At 42.7% G+C, this 14,072-nt stretch overlaps 1 protein-coding gene across 6 annotated transcripts in view; it reads left to right on the top strand.

Annotated features, from left to right (window-relative positions):
* CHD1 (chromodomain helicase DNA binding protein 1) overlaps positions 1–14,072 on the top strand; it is a 621,819-nt gene that overhangs the window by 161,910 nt on the left and 445,837 nt on the right. For all 6 annotated transcript variants that reach the window (XM_033962744.1, XM_033963070.1, XM_033962661.1 and 3 more), the window contains one exon: positions 5,851–5,951. In XM_033962744.1, coding sequence (XP_033818635.1) covers positions 5,851–5,951 — 101 coding nt within the window. The remainder of the gene's footprint in view (positions 1–5,850; positions 5,952–14,072) is intronic.

Below are 14,072 nucleotides of genomic sequence, written 5' to 3' on the forward strand. Positions count from 1 at the left end.
TTATACACATCATTTAAAATAAACTATTGATGATTGTAAATGCTTAAATATGATAAACCATCAAAATCCATACTGTCTAAGAATAGAAATATCTTTGTGTATATTAATAAAGTATCCTGTTGTAATAACAATAATGTTATAATAACAAATGTAATAACAAATATTATTAAATTATAGCTATTTTCTATAAATATATAGATTTAAGATTCTTAACAAAATTAATATAACTCTTAGGTGTTATTCTTATACCAATAAAGCTAGATAAAATATTATAAAAATACTTTCAATTAATGAAATCCCACCAATTCAACATTTCAACTAATAAAACATTTAGATCATATGGATTACATATCAATTCTATCCATCCTAAAATTTAATAATGCCCCATTTAATTTTTCCTTAATCTACTATACTGTGACATTTAATAATAATTTAATTAGTCTATCATGCAATCCCTTACCTCTACCCAATCAATCATTACTTATACTTATTAATGAATTCCCACCAATTCAATATTTTACCCAATAAAACATTTAATTCATATAGACTACATATGAATTCTATCCATTCTAAAATTTAATAATGCCCAATTAAATTTTTCTTTAATCTACTGTAATCTTAACCTCTACCAAATCAATCATTACTTATACTTATTATCTTAGGAGAAATCATATTTCATGCATTTGATATTTTTATAATGAATTATTTCAGCCTACAAACTATCTTATTTAAATTGATTTTAACAAAATAAATAAAGCTATAATCTTCAATAATAAATTCTCTTAGCGCATAAGTGAAAAATCTTCCATTTCATTGATGACTAGGCCGGATAAGGACCCAAACAAGAACTCCTCCCATAATACACATTCCTGTGCCAAGTTTCACTTCAAACTCAAAGTAAAAGAATGCAAAAACATAGTTTATCTTCACAAAATCCTTCTTTCACATTCAAGAGAATAAAACTTGCCCAAAGAAGCATTCAAATGTTCACTGTAGTAAATCCTCTATATGTTTAGCTGCATCCAACAGGTCATCTGGCTGTGTCATGTCTTGTTAAGAAATTAATTAAATTTGTGCTCCGAGTCATTACCATGCTGTTTTTATATGTCCATACTGTCACACAATGTTTGCCCATTTCACAATAGATCAGTTCCAGTGACCAAGAGACTGTTGATTTTTATGTTCACATCCAAATACACATTGAAACGTGCCATATTCTCTCCATTCAGATAAAAATCCAGCAGACACCATTTTCATATCGGTCCATATCAATTTAAGTCTAGTAAGCTTATGCAAGTTCAATAGTGCAGCAATTCAGAACATAGATGCTCATATATCTTTTTACTTATCAGTTTAGTTCACAGTATACTGCACTAGTACGGAGCAATTTGAATATCTCCTGCAAAAATAAAATGACATTCTTTTCAGACTTTCCTGTATCTTCTCAGCGGCGCGTAATAGTATGGTATTCTACTTCACAGACCTTTAATCTCACACTCGCTTACTTTTCCTACAGCTCATAAATAGTATGAATCTGTATATGAAAGAATTGCAATGACTAACCTTATTTGCATAAAGCCTGAGCATTCTTTTTGAAGGATTCTAAAGAGAATTTAATCCTTTACTGCTTTGTATCAAGGACAATTAAAACAGTTCAAAAGAGATTCCATCCGTTAATCCAATTTCCCATGGCGAACTCCAGTTGTGTTTGAATAATATTTCCAAAAATAATGCAAAAAATAAATTATTAAAAGTAAGTGACATTTGAATCTTTCTTCCAGAGCCGCATCCATAATAATAAATAAAAACCTCACTTTATTTCATGAATCCATCGGCTGCTCGCAGGTTTCCAAAAATTCCAGTAACTTTTCAGGATCCTTAAAATTCAGTGTCTTATTGACATATGTAACCCTCATTATGGCAGGGTACAGCAAACCATATTTAGCCCCGAGATGTCTCAACTGTAGGCGCAGCTCTAGTAACTTTATCCTTTTATATGCGGTAGCCTTAGCGAAATCAGACACTATATAAATTCTTGAATCCTTACACTTTAAGCTTTTATTTTCTTTTGCTAGCCGAACAATTTCCATAACTTCCTGATGCCTTAGAAGTTTAAAAGTTAGTGGACGTGGCCCCAGTTGTTTATTTGAGCCCTCTCAAATTCCAGTGGAAACTTTGTTGTAAGAGGCAGGATCTTCGGGAGAAAGTTTTCTAAAAAGGAAATCGGATCGTTTTTTTTCATCTCCCTCCGGTAGCCCTATTATTCTTAAATTATTCCTTTTTTCTCTGTTATGTTCAAATGATTTTTATTGTTCCAACAGAAAACAAACAATACAATCAGTAACTTATTCCAAGAAAGAACAATGCAACAACCCCCCCCCCCTTCCCAACCCTCCCCACCCCCGGAGTCCAATGCCATAACAAAAACTGAGAGTCCGAAATCTTCCTAAATATTTAAGAGTCTACTACGGGCATGTGGAGTGAGATCCTGCCAGAAACATTCCCAGGTCTGGCGAAATCTACGACCTGGACCACGATCCAGATTTCCCACCAGTCTCCGCTCTAGCGTTGCGTGGATTATCATCAGGGATCTCCATTGAGCATAAGTCGGGGGAGTAGTAGACAGCCAGTTGGTGAGAATGGCTTTCTTCCCCTCTTTTTTCTCTGTTAATACAGTCTTCTAGATCTCTTGACAGAGTGTCCACTTTTCCTATCTATTTTGCATAGCCGTACTTCAGATTCAGTCGCTGCAGTTCTTTTCTCCAATTGATCTATTTTAACATCAGTAAGTTCCACACATTTTGTGAGGTTTTAAACTTCATCTTTAACCTCCTGAAGCCTTTGTGCATTGTCAGAAACTATTTCTTTAATTTGTCTCAGCTCTGTTTAAAATGTCACCGCTATCCTCTTTGGGCAACGGCACTTTCGAAGGAGTCGCCGGCTCTGGCTTTGATCTTTTTACACTCCCCGAACCTGTACCGGCCAATTCATTTTTCATCTCTTTACCCGATGCCATATTTTGATCCGAGCTCACAAATATAACTAAAAGAACTAATTTTTTTAGCTTAATTACTCTTTCAATGAACCTGTTACTGCGGAGCTTAATCGTCACCCGACCATCAGGCTGCGCCTCCAAGCCACGCACCCCCATGATGATATCTTTTAAAGATACTTTGCTCCAAACTTTTGAGCGACTGTCATTCTTCCTCCAGTTTCTAGTTTAAAAGCTGCTCTGTCTTCTTTTTAAATATTGATGGCAGAAGTCTGGTTCTACCCTGGTTAAAGCAGAGCCCATCTTTGTGAAATAGACTTCTCCTTTCCCAAGTATCTTGCCCAGTTCCTAACAAATCTATAACCTTCCTCCCTTCGTCTCATCCATACATTGAGACTGTGGAGCTCTTCCTGTCTCTTGGGTCCTGCACAAGGAATAGGGAACACTTCTGAAAATGCTACCCTGGAGTTTCTGGATTTAACTTCCTACCTAAGAGCCTTAATTTGGCTTTCAGAACCTCCTACCACATTTTCCTATGACATTGATATCCACATGTACCAAGAAAGCAGACTCCGCCCTAGCACTGTCTAAAATCTTATCTAAGTGCTGCTTGAGGTTTTCTACCTTCGCACTAGGCAGGCAAGTGACCAACCGATCCTCATATCCACCAGCCACCCAGTTATCTACATGTCTTATGATCGAATCTTCTACTATAATGGACATCCTAATCCTTACCTCCTGTGCGGAAGCCCCTGGAGACACATTCTTGTTGCGAGAGTACATTGCATCCCCTGGTGGACAGGTCTTGGCTACAGGATTGCTTCCTACTTCACCTGGGTGAGGCTTCCTTTAAGAAGAGCTCTCTCCTCCGAGGCAGCACAGAAGTTGCCAAACTAGAGGTGGAACTTTTCTACAATGTCCCTGTAGGTCTCCTGTATGTACCTCTCTGTTTCTCTCAGCTCCTCCAAGTCTGCTTAAGAGATCGGAACAGTTCCCTTAATGCTAGGCACTCTTTGCATGGAGCATATGCTTAAGACCGCTCACTAACTTGGAGATAATCAGACATGTGCCATTCATTGCAAAAGACTGGTTAGCCCCCATCTTGCTGATGGACTGCTGCCTGCATCTTAATATTAGTGATTTCTTAGTTAAGTTGCTAAGGGAGTTGAAATATGTGCACTAAGGTCCCCTAAGATTGCTAGTTATATGTTAAGTTATGGTAATGTTTAATTTTTATTATTTTGTAATATTGTAATTGGTAGGTTACTCTCCAAAGATTTCTTAGACTATTTCTTAAGAGCTAATTACTAGCCAAGAGGTTAGCTAATTACTTTTTTAGCCTTCTAATTGGTTCAAGGGCATATAAATCAGAGATCAGGCCAGGGATGGGTGGGAACAAAGACTTTCCTCAACTGCTATATCTGTGCCCTAATCTGATTTTATGCTCTGAAATGAAACCTAAAATAATCTAAACTAGAACATTTTATATAAAATCCCTAAATGAGATTCTAAAGGCTATGCTTTCCTAAACCGACTTTGCTCACAAAAATATCTGTGTAAGGTTATTCATTATCCCAGCACATCATAAATTGATTAAACATATATTGTATATACTTGAATATAAGTCGAGACCCCCCTTTCCCCCAAAAGGAGGAAAACTGGTTGACTCGAATATGTCAGGCGGCTTAATATTCAAGTGTCCTGCCCTGTCAGGCTCTGCGTCCAGCACCCTTCCTTCCCTCCTCTGTCAGGAACCGCACCCAGCACCCTTCCTTCCTCCCCTCCCCTGTCAGGCACTGCGCCCAGCACCCTTCCTTCCCTCCCCTGACAGGAACCGCACCCAGCACACTTCCTTCCTCCCCTCCCCTGTCAGGCTCTGAATCCAGCACCCTTCCATCCTCCCTTCCCATGTCAGGCTCTTCACCCTTCCTTCCTTCCCCTGTCAGGCTCTGCACTCTTCCCCCCAAACTCTGCCCTCTGTCCCCCCCTTCCTGCCCTATCTTCATACGTCTGCCGATCTGTTGGAGGTGCAGCGGGTCTTCTGCCGATCGCTGGTGGAGGTTCAGTGGGCAGGAGCAAGCTTTTCAAACTTCTGCCACGCTGCTAACCGGCTGCGCAATCCAACTACGCCATCTGAGCTACGAGATTTGGTGCTGCTTCTCAGTGCTGAGCATCTTCCTTACTCGCTTCCGAGAATTTACGGGAGCCAGTAAGGAAGCCGCTCAGCTCCGAGAAGCAGCGTAGGCAAGAGGCAGTCCAGGCAAGAGGCAGGATCTTCGGGCACCGGCACCTGCAGGTCCTTTGCGTTGGTGCTGGTGCCGGTGCCAGATTGGGGTAAGGGATTGTGTTTGGGTGGGTGGGGGATGCCGGATTGGAAGGGGGGGGGGTCGCGACACGAGCGATGGGGGGGGCGATGCCAGTTCGGCGGCACGATGCCGGTTCTCGGGAAGGGGGGCGATGCCGATTGTTGGGGGTGTGTTGAGCAGTGCTGGTGGCCTCGGGGGGGGGGAGGGGAGGGGGGAAGGAGATAAATCAAGCGAGTTTCCCTTACTTCCTATGGGGAAACTCGCTTTGATATACGAGTACTTTGGATTATGAGCATGCTTCTGGAACGAATTATGCTCATAAACCAAGGTACCACTGTATTCATTTAAAAAATTTATAAACCACTTAAATCTAAGTGGTGCACATAAAAACATACATAATATCAGGACAAAATAAATGAATCAAATACAAGGTAATGATACAAAGAGCATTTCAATCTGATATTGTCATTGGTTCATCAAAATTCAACTCTAACCATTATAAACATTCTTTAACTGTGTAGTATCATACATTGCAGAACTCCTCTTTTGCAGGTTGAAATCGGCTTCTCCAGAAGATGTAGAATATTACAACTGCCAACAAGAACTTACTGATGACTTGCATAAACAGTATCAGATAGTTGAGCGCATTATTGGTAAGGGATGCTGCATTTTGTGCTTTAAACATTGTAATGGTTAAGCATATATGATTGGTTTATAAATAAGAGGGTTTTACATACAGTGATTAGAATCAATATGATAGCAGATAAGACAGACCAACTTGTCTGCTTAACATCCATCCTACAACAGTACTCTAAATACCATTTCTGTTACGTCTCTTCCGGTTTCCATATGCTAGGTGTTCAATCCCAACCTGCAGTCTGTGTGTTGCAGAAATCTACATCTTTTCTGAACATATGCTCCACCCCCGTAGCCTGTGAATCAGCAGACAACCTTAGTTTCAGTTTCTATAAGCAGTCTGAACAGAAGTCTTTTGATGTTGCTCTGCTTCTGTTTCTTATTTTTTTTTTCTTAAAATCCATTTTTTGGTGGCTTCAGTCCCTTGTGACCCCTTCCCAGAGGTCCCCTGTTTGAGAAAAGGATGCATAGCTTCACAGAGAAACTCTGCTGGATCTGTGGAGCTAGCCTACTGTGTGCCACCCTCTTCAAGTGCCCGAGGTCCTTTCCCATGGAAGTCTGCTGGCAAGTGACTGTTAAAGATTTCAAGCGCAGGCTGTGTGCATCTGGACAGAAAACTGCCTAGGTTTAAAGACATAGACTGCCTTTCCCGCCCCCGATTGTATGACAGAGGATCCATGGGGACAGAGTTTGAAGTCTGTTTCTGGCCGGCTGGCAGTCTGAAGATCTTCAGTTTGTGTGGGTAGGGTTCAGGTCCCCACTGCCCCAGACCCCAAATCGCTATTTTTATGTTTATTTTTTCTGTTTTGGGTGCAAATTCATAATGCGGGCATCTTGGATTTTAAAATCAATCCTTTTTTCTAACTTTGATTTCTGCCTCGAAAACCTCTTAATTTGACTCAAAATTGATTGGGATAAGAACATAAGAATTGCTGCTTCTGGGTCAGACCAGTGGTCCATCGTGCCCAGCAGAACGCTCCCACGGTGGCCCCCAGGTCAAAGACCAGCGCCCTAACCGAGATCAGCCCTACCTGCGTACGTTCTAGTTCCGCAGGAACTTGTCTAACTTTGTCTTGAATCCCTGGAGGGTGTTTTCCCCTATGACAGCCTCCGGAAGAGCGTTCCAGGTTTCCACCAATCTCTGGGTGAAAAAGAACTTCCTTACGTTTGTACAGAATCTATCCCCTTTTAACTTTAGAGAGTGCCTTCTCGTTCTCCCTATCGTGGAGAGGGTGAACAACCTGTCTTTATCTACTAAGTCTATTGCCTTCATTATCTTGAAGGTGTCAATCACGTCTCCTCTCAGTCTCCTCTTTTCAAGGTAGAAGAGGCTCAGTTCTCTAATCTCTCACTGTATGACAACTCCTCCAGCCCCTTAACCATTTTAGTCACTCTTCTCAGGACCCTTTCGATTAGTATTGTGTTCTTCAAGTACGGCGACCAGTGCTGGACGCAGTATTCAGGTGAGGGCGTACCATGGCCCGGTACAGCAGCATGATAACCTTCTCTGATCTGTTTGTGATCCCCTTCTTAATCATTCCAAGCATTCTTTTTGCCCTTTTTGCCGCTGCCGCGCATTGTTGGATGGCTTCGACTTTTCGACCAGTACACCCAAGTCTCTTTTCTGGGGTGTCTCTCCGAGTACTGCATCAGACATCCTGTATTCGTGTACAAGATTTTTGTTACCAACATGCATCACCTAACACTTGTCCACGTTAAACTTCATTTGCCATGTTGCAGCCCATTTCTGGAGCGTGTTTATGTCCTGTAGCAGGTCTTTGCAATCCTCTTGCGTCTTTACTACTCTGAATAACTTCGTATCATCTGCAAATTTAATCACTTCGCTCATCGTTCCAATTTCCAGGTCATTTATAAATATGTTGAAGAGCACAGGCCCAAGCACCGAACCCTGCAGCACTCCACTGGTGACGCTTTTCCAGTATGAGTATTGTCCATTTACCCCCACTCTTTGCTTTCTATCTGCCTACCAGTTTTTTATCCACGTGTGTATTTCATCTTCAATCCCATGGCTCACAATTTTTTGAAGTAGTCGTTCATGCGGGACCTTGTCAAACGCCTTCTGAAAATCCAGATATACAATGTCGACCGGGTCACTTTTGTCTATCTGCCTGTTAACTCCCTTGAAAAAGTGCAGCAAGTTTGTCAAGCAAGATCTTCCTTTGCTGAAGCCGTGCTGGCTGGTTCTCATCAGATTGTGTCCGTCAAGGTGGTCAACAATGTGATCCTTTATCAGCGCCTCTACCATCTTTCCCGGTATCAAGGTCAGATCACTGGCCTGTAGTTTCCCGGATTTCTCCTCGAAACTTTCTTGAAGATCGGCGTAACATTCGCTCAATGGATCAGGTGATTCAGGTACTAGAGAATCTTGGTTGGATTGTGCATTACAGACAGGGCAGTCTTTCACCCTAGCAGTCTTGGAATACCTGGGTGTTCTCTTCGACAAGGTTGTGGGCCACATCTATTTTCCTGGTACATGGACAGATTCTGCATTCCCAGATTTCTTCCTTTCTCTGGCTCCTTCGGTGTGGGACTATCATTTGGTCCTGAGACCATGTTGGATGTGGTTACATGGGCAAGAGCACACATTCATCCTTTTCAGCTTGTGTTACTCTCTTGTTGGGCTATGCACTGGGATGCGTTACATATGAGTCTTCCCTGGACTCTGGAGGCTTGAGACAACCTTAATGGCTTCTCTCACAATTGCTATGCAAGGGCGTACCATTGTGGATCTCCTCCTGGATTGTGGTGCTGACAGATGTCAGCTTTCGGGGCTGGGGAACCCACTGCACTTGGTGTCTCATCCAGGGGTATTGGATGCCCTCTTTTTGGAAATAGTTGCTCAACTGGTTGGAGCTCAGAGCCTTCAGTTGGCTCTAGTGCACTAGCAGAGGACTCTGGAGAGCCAAGCAGTCCATCTTTTCTCTGACAAAGCAATAGCAGTAGCCTATGTCATTTGCCAGAGAGGTGCCAGCAGCAACTCTCTGGTTCAGGAAGCTCACCTTCTCTTTCTTTTGGTGGAAAGCTGCCTCTAGATGCTCTTAGCTATGCATGTAGCAGGAGTTGACATTGTTCATGCCGACTTCTTCAGCTAGCAGTCCTTGGTTAAGGACGAATGGGTGCTGGTTCTTGGCATGCCGAGCCCTTGTGCATGGCTGGAGTTAGTCCTGTTTCGACCTCATGGCCACAGTAAAGCCACATGCAAGCATCTCGATTCTTCAGTCGAAGGTCTGAGTTCAGAAGCGAGACTATGGCCTCAGGAAATCCTCCTGTATATTTTCTTCCCTGGCTCATGCTGAGCCGAGACTTTTGATGGATCAAGTACATCCGGGACATGTCATTCTGGTGGCTCCAGACTAGCCTTGCAGGCCATTGTATACACCTTTGCTAGAGTAGCTACTTTCGCTTGTGTGTCCCGTCTAGCCTACTTAAGCAGGGTCTTCTGGTTTGACTCTTGAGCGTGCAGCCTTAGTCTGCAAGGACTCCTGCTGTGGCCTTTGGCACTCTGATCATGTCTGTACAGTTATCTGCTGTATCTACTTATGCTACGGTGTGGGAGGCTTCCAGCATTGTTGAGCTCAGGACCATGCAGAGCCATATTCTGATTCACTTTCGGTGGTGGTGACTTTGCTCCAGGTTGGTCTTGATCAAGGCCTCTCTGCAGCATCCCTTCCAGTCCAAGTGGTTGGGTTCTTTTGTTTTCATGCCCGAGGTCATCCTTCGTTTTTGACGTCTCGCCCTGACATTGCCAAATTTCTGACTGGGGCTCTTCGCATTGGACCATTGATTTATCTGCCATTCCGTTTATTCCAGGACAAGCAGGCAACATATTCTCACATGTGAGTGATGTCATCCATGGAGCCCTGTTACGGACAGCTTTAATAGAAAGTTTGCGAACTGCCCGCACTGCATATGCGCCAGTGCCATCCGGCCTGACATAGGCTAGCGGTACCTCAGTTCTTAGGTTTTCACGGAGCTAAGAAGTCATGTCTCTGAACGTTGTTCAATTTTTGCAATTTGCCTTCCTGCTCATGCATTTTTTTTCTTCTAATATTCTAATTTTTCCTCCTCCGTAAGAGTAAGAGTACTTGTATAAAAAATTTTTTAAAATAGATAGCGAGGAAACTTTTTCCTCTCTTTTTAATTTTTTTTCCCTTCCTCATGGGCTTTGGCCGGCGAGGCCGTTTCATTTTTCCTCATCCATTGAGTTCAGTTAGAGATGCTTTTTCCGTCAGATGTCCTGGCCATTATCGGGTTTTAAGAAGTGTTGCAGGTGCCCAAGGCCAATTTCCATCACTGACCCCCATAGTTGATATTTTCAATGCATTGGCCTAGAAAACTGGATAGATTCTTGTGCTAGAAACATTCCATTAAGAGCCGGAGATTTCAAGAAGAAAAATTGGCACCAGCATGGAAATGGAGAAGACGTCATAACCTTCTACATCGAAGACATCGACACTGGCGTCGGGAGACATTGCTCTGTCTGGTAAGCCACCTAAGAAGTCACCAAATTCCTAACCAACTTCTTTTTGACTGGCTTCTAGAGAGCATAGCTGTTCTATGTCTCATAAGAACATAAGAAGTTGCCTCCGCTGAGGCAGACCAGAGGTCCATCTCGCCCAGCGGTCCGCTCGCGCGGCGGCCCTTCAGGCCCATTGCCTGAGCAGTGGTCCCTGACTAGCTCTATAACCTATCTCTACTCCTGTTCCTGTAACTTACCTCTACTCCTATCCCTTCAACCCATCTCAGCTTCTTTTTCAACCAATCAGAGGTTGGCTCCAGCTGTATTATCCCCATTGAGAACTAAAAGTCATTAGAGAGGGATACTCTCTTCATTTCATCCATATACCTCCAGATCTCTTCTTCTGGAGGTAGAATACCTCCTTCTCAATGCTATAGAGGAGATCAGAACAGGTTACAAATTAACATTCACAGTATGTTACATTGGACAGTACGTTTGGCAATACAATACCATATAATACAGTAGCATAATGACAGGGCTGGACAGTACAGTAACTTGGGACAGCTTGAGTGGGGACATTCATAGGAAATTCCTGGGGAAATAATACAGTAGAGTGGATCAGAGGGTCACCAACTAGTGGTTGTTGGGGAGAGAATTTAGAGGGGATTGTTTGTGGCTGGACCTTTAGTTGAAGAGAGAAGTCTTCACAGCTCTTCGGCAGGTCATTAATGAGTTCTGTGATCTGATTTATGGGGGGAGTTGGTTCCAAACCTATGGGATGAAGAGGCTGTAGGAACGTTTGCGGCTGGTTTCCATCAGGAGAGACCTGGAGGAATGCACAGCTGTCTCTCTGCTCTAGAGCGGAGGAGGCGGGTAGAGGCGTATAGGCTGGGGTGGTGGCATGGAATCTTTTATGCGCTATTACAAGAGCCTTGAATGTGCAGTGTTTGTTGATTGGTGTTCTGTGTAGAGGACTGGAGAGATGGAGTAGTGATAGCTGAGGTTGTATAGGAGGTGGGTCGCTGTGTTTTAGATTCGCTTGAGGTGTTGAGTTCCTTTTTGGCTACTCCATTAAAGATGGAGTTGCAGTAATCCATCCTGGAGATAATATAGGCGTAGAGGAGCTGTCTCCTTCGATCCTAATAAGTTGGGACATCCTGTATCCAAAAGAACTATTTCTACTTGGTTGACGACTTGTATCGCCTTCTGTTATGCTCAGGCTGGGCTGCAACTGGGGAGTCGTGTCATAGCCCACAAAGTCCGAGTTGCTTTCCTACGCTCCACTCCTATTGAAGAAATCTGTAAAGTTGCTACTTAGTCCTCAGACGCAATGGGACTTTTGGGAAAAGTTAATAACTGGTTCCAGGACTTCCTAACAAAAAGATCATACCGAGTGGCCAGCGATGGGAATTACTCTAGCCAATGGAAAAACCCCTCGGGGGTTCCCCAAGGCTCCACACTATCACCCACACTATTCAGCATTTACATCTCATCCTTAGGACATCTATTACAAAAGTTAAACTTAAACTATTACATATATGCAGATGATATTTCTATCTTAATTCCTTTAAATAACATAACAAATGAAATTCTAGATCACATCTCTAATGACCGAAATTGAACAATAGACAATCAACTTCAAACTGAAACTAAACACAGAAAAGACGAAAGTTTTCTTGGCAAGCCCTAAAGACAAAATTACCAGAACATCGTTACAATTAAATGGCCACGAATGTCCAATTTCCAAAACTATAAAAATACTGTGAATCACACTAGACACACATCTAACCATGGCTGACCACACGAATATAGTGGTGAAGAAATGCTTTTGTACATTCTGGAAACTAAGGACCAATAAAAAATACTTTGACACTACATTCTTTAGATTACTGGTGCAGTCCCTGGTCCTATCAATACTGGACTACTGCAATATCGTTTATCTAGGCATCCCAAAGAAAACAATACAAAAATTAAGAATAGTACAAAACGCTGCAGTTCGCTTGATCTTCAGATTGAGGAAAAACGATCAAATTAGCCCTTGCTACAGAAGGTTACACTGGTTGCCAATGGAGGCGCGAATAATGTTCAAGCTTTCCTGTATTTGTTTCAAGCAGGTTTGGGGTCTAGCGCCTTCTTACCTTCTACCACATTTCGTACTACACTTGACCATACTCCATATGGTCAACCAGAAACCGTAACATATTTACATACCGAAAGATCACTGGCTACAAATACAAATCCTTCTTGGAAATGTCCTTCATGTTCCAAGCAAACAAACAGCATTCCTGGTTGGGTAATTACATCAATGGAGCCAGGCTGACCTACGGCGCCTTTCGGAGAGTAATTAAAACTGTACTGTTTGACAGATTCATCTCCTAAACAGAAGCCTCACTAATTACAAAGTTATATTTTCTGTCTGTCTATTTCTTGTGTAATATGTTGTTCCCTCACTTTCTGCATTCCACAATTTGCTGATTGTCCAGCTTCATTCCTTGGGTTGCATACATGAGACCTATATTACATGCTTAAGATTTATATTTTCCTTTTATCTATTTCTTGTATAATAAGTTGTACCCTCACTTCTTGCATTCTGTAATTTGCTGATTGTCCAGCCTTCTTCGCTGTGAACCACCTAGAAGTCATTTGATTATAGCGGTATAGAAGAATAAAGTTATTATTATATACATTCACATCTCACTACTGTCTGGAATCTTATTCCAGACAGGATGGTCACTTCAGCCAAGCAGTATTACAAAATTAATTTTCTTAATGGCCAACACTCCCTCCATCCCATTCTAGTAAGCTAGGGCAGTGTTCTTCAACCTTTTGACACCTATGGACCAGCGGAAATAAAATAATTATTTTGCGAACTGGCATCGGTCCGCGGACTGGCAGTTGAAGAACACTGGGCTAAGTCGTGCCCATCTCCACCCAGACCCCGCCCCCATAATAGTACTCATTGCAACACCATTTTTTCCATTCATTTTTCATATACACACACACACACACATACACACACACACACAATCGTATTAACAGCACATAATGATTAACTACAAAATTAAAATACACAAAGCACACTGCTTTTCAACATTCATTCCTACCAGAAAACAGATAATCCCATGCAAATGCAGGACCAAAAACTAAAAGTACTAATATTTATAAACAAACCCTAAGATGCAAGACTCTGTAAGCAGTACACCCCAGAGGAAAAGAAACAAATGCATTTCTTCCTGAACAGACAGCTTCCGGTTCAGGCGCAGGATGTGCGTAGGAGCCTTTTCCGAAGGCTTTGTGCACTGCAGCAGTCAGGGAGCCGGCCCGAAGATGCCGCGTTGATCGTACTGTGAACCGGTGGCTGAACACTGTCTTGGGCCCAAAGGACCGGCAGAAAATTTCTGCGCACCGGCACCAGTCCAAGGACCGGCAGTTGAAGAACACTGAGCTAGGGAGTCCCGCATGTGAGAATATGCTGCCTGCTTGTCCTAGGATAAAGCACAGTTACTTACCGTAACAGGTGTTATCCAAGGACAGCAGACAGATATTATCACAAACCACCCTCCTCCCTTGTTTGGCTTCTTAGCTTGCTTACAGAACTGAGGTACCATGAGCCTACGTCTGGCGGGAAGGCACTCACGCATGCGCAGTGCGGGTAGTT

This window comes from Geotrypetes seraphini, chromosome 1, assembly GCF_902459505.1.
Source record: "Geotrypetes seraphini chromosome 1, aGeoSer1.1, whole genome shotgun sequence".
NCBI lineage: Eukaryota > Metazoa > Chordata > Amphibia > Gymnophiona > Dermophiidae > Geotrypetes > Geotrypetes seraphini.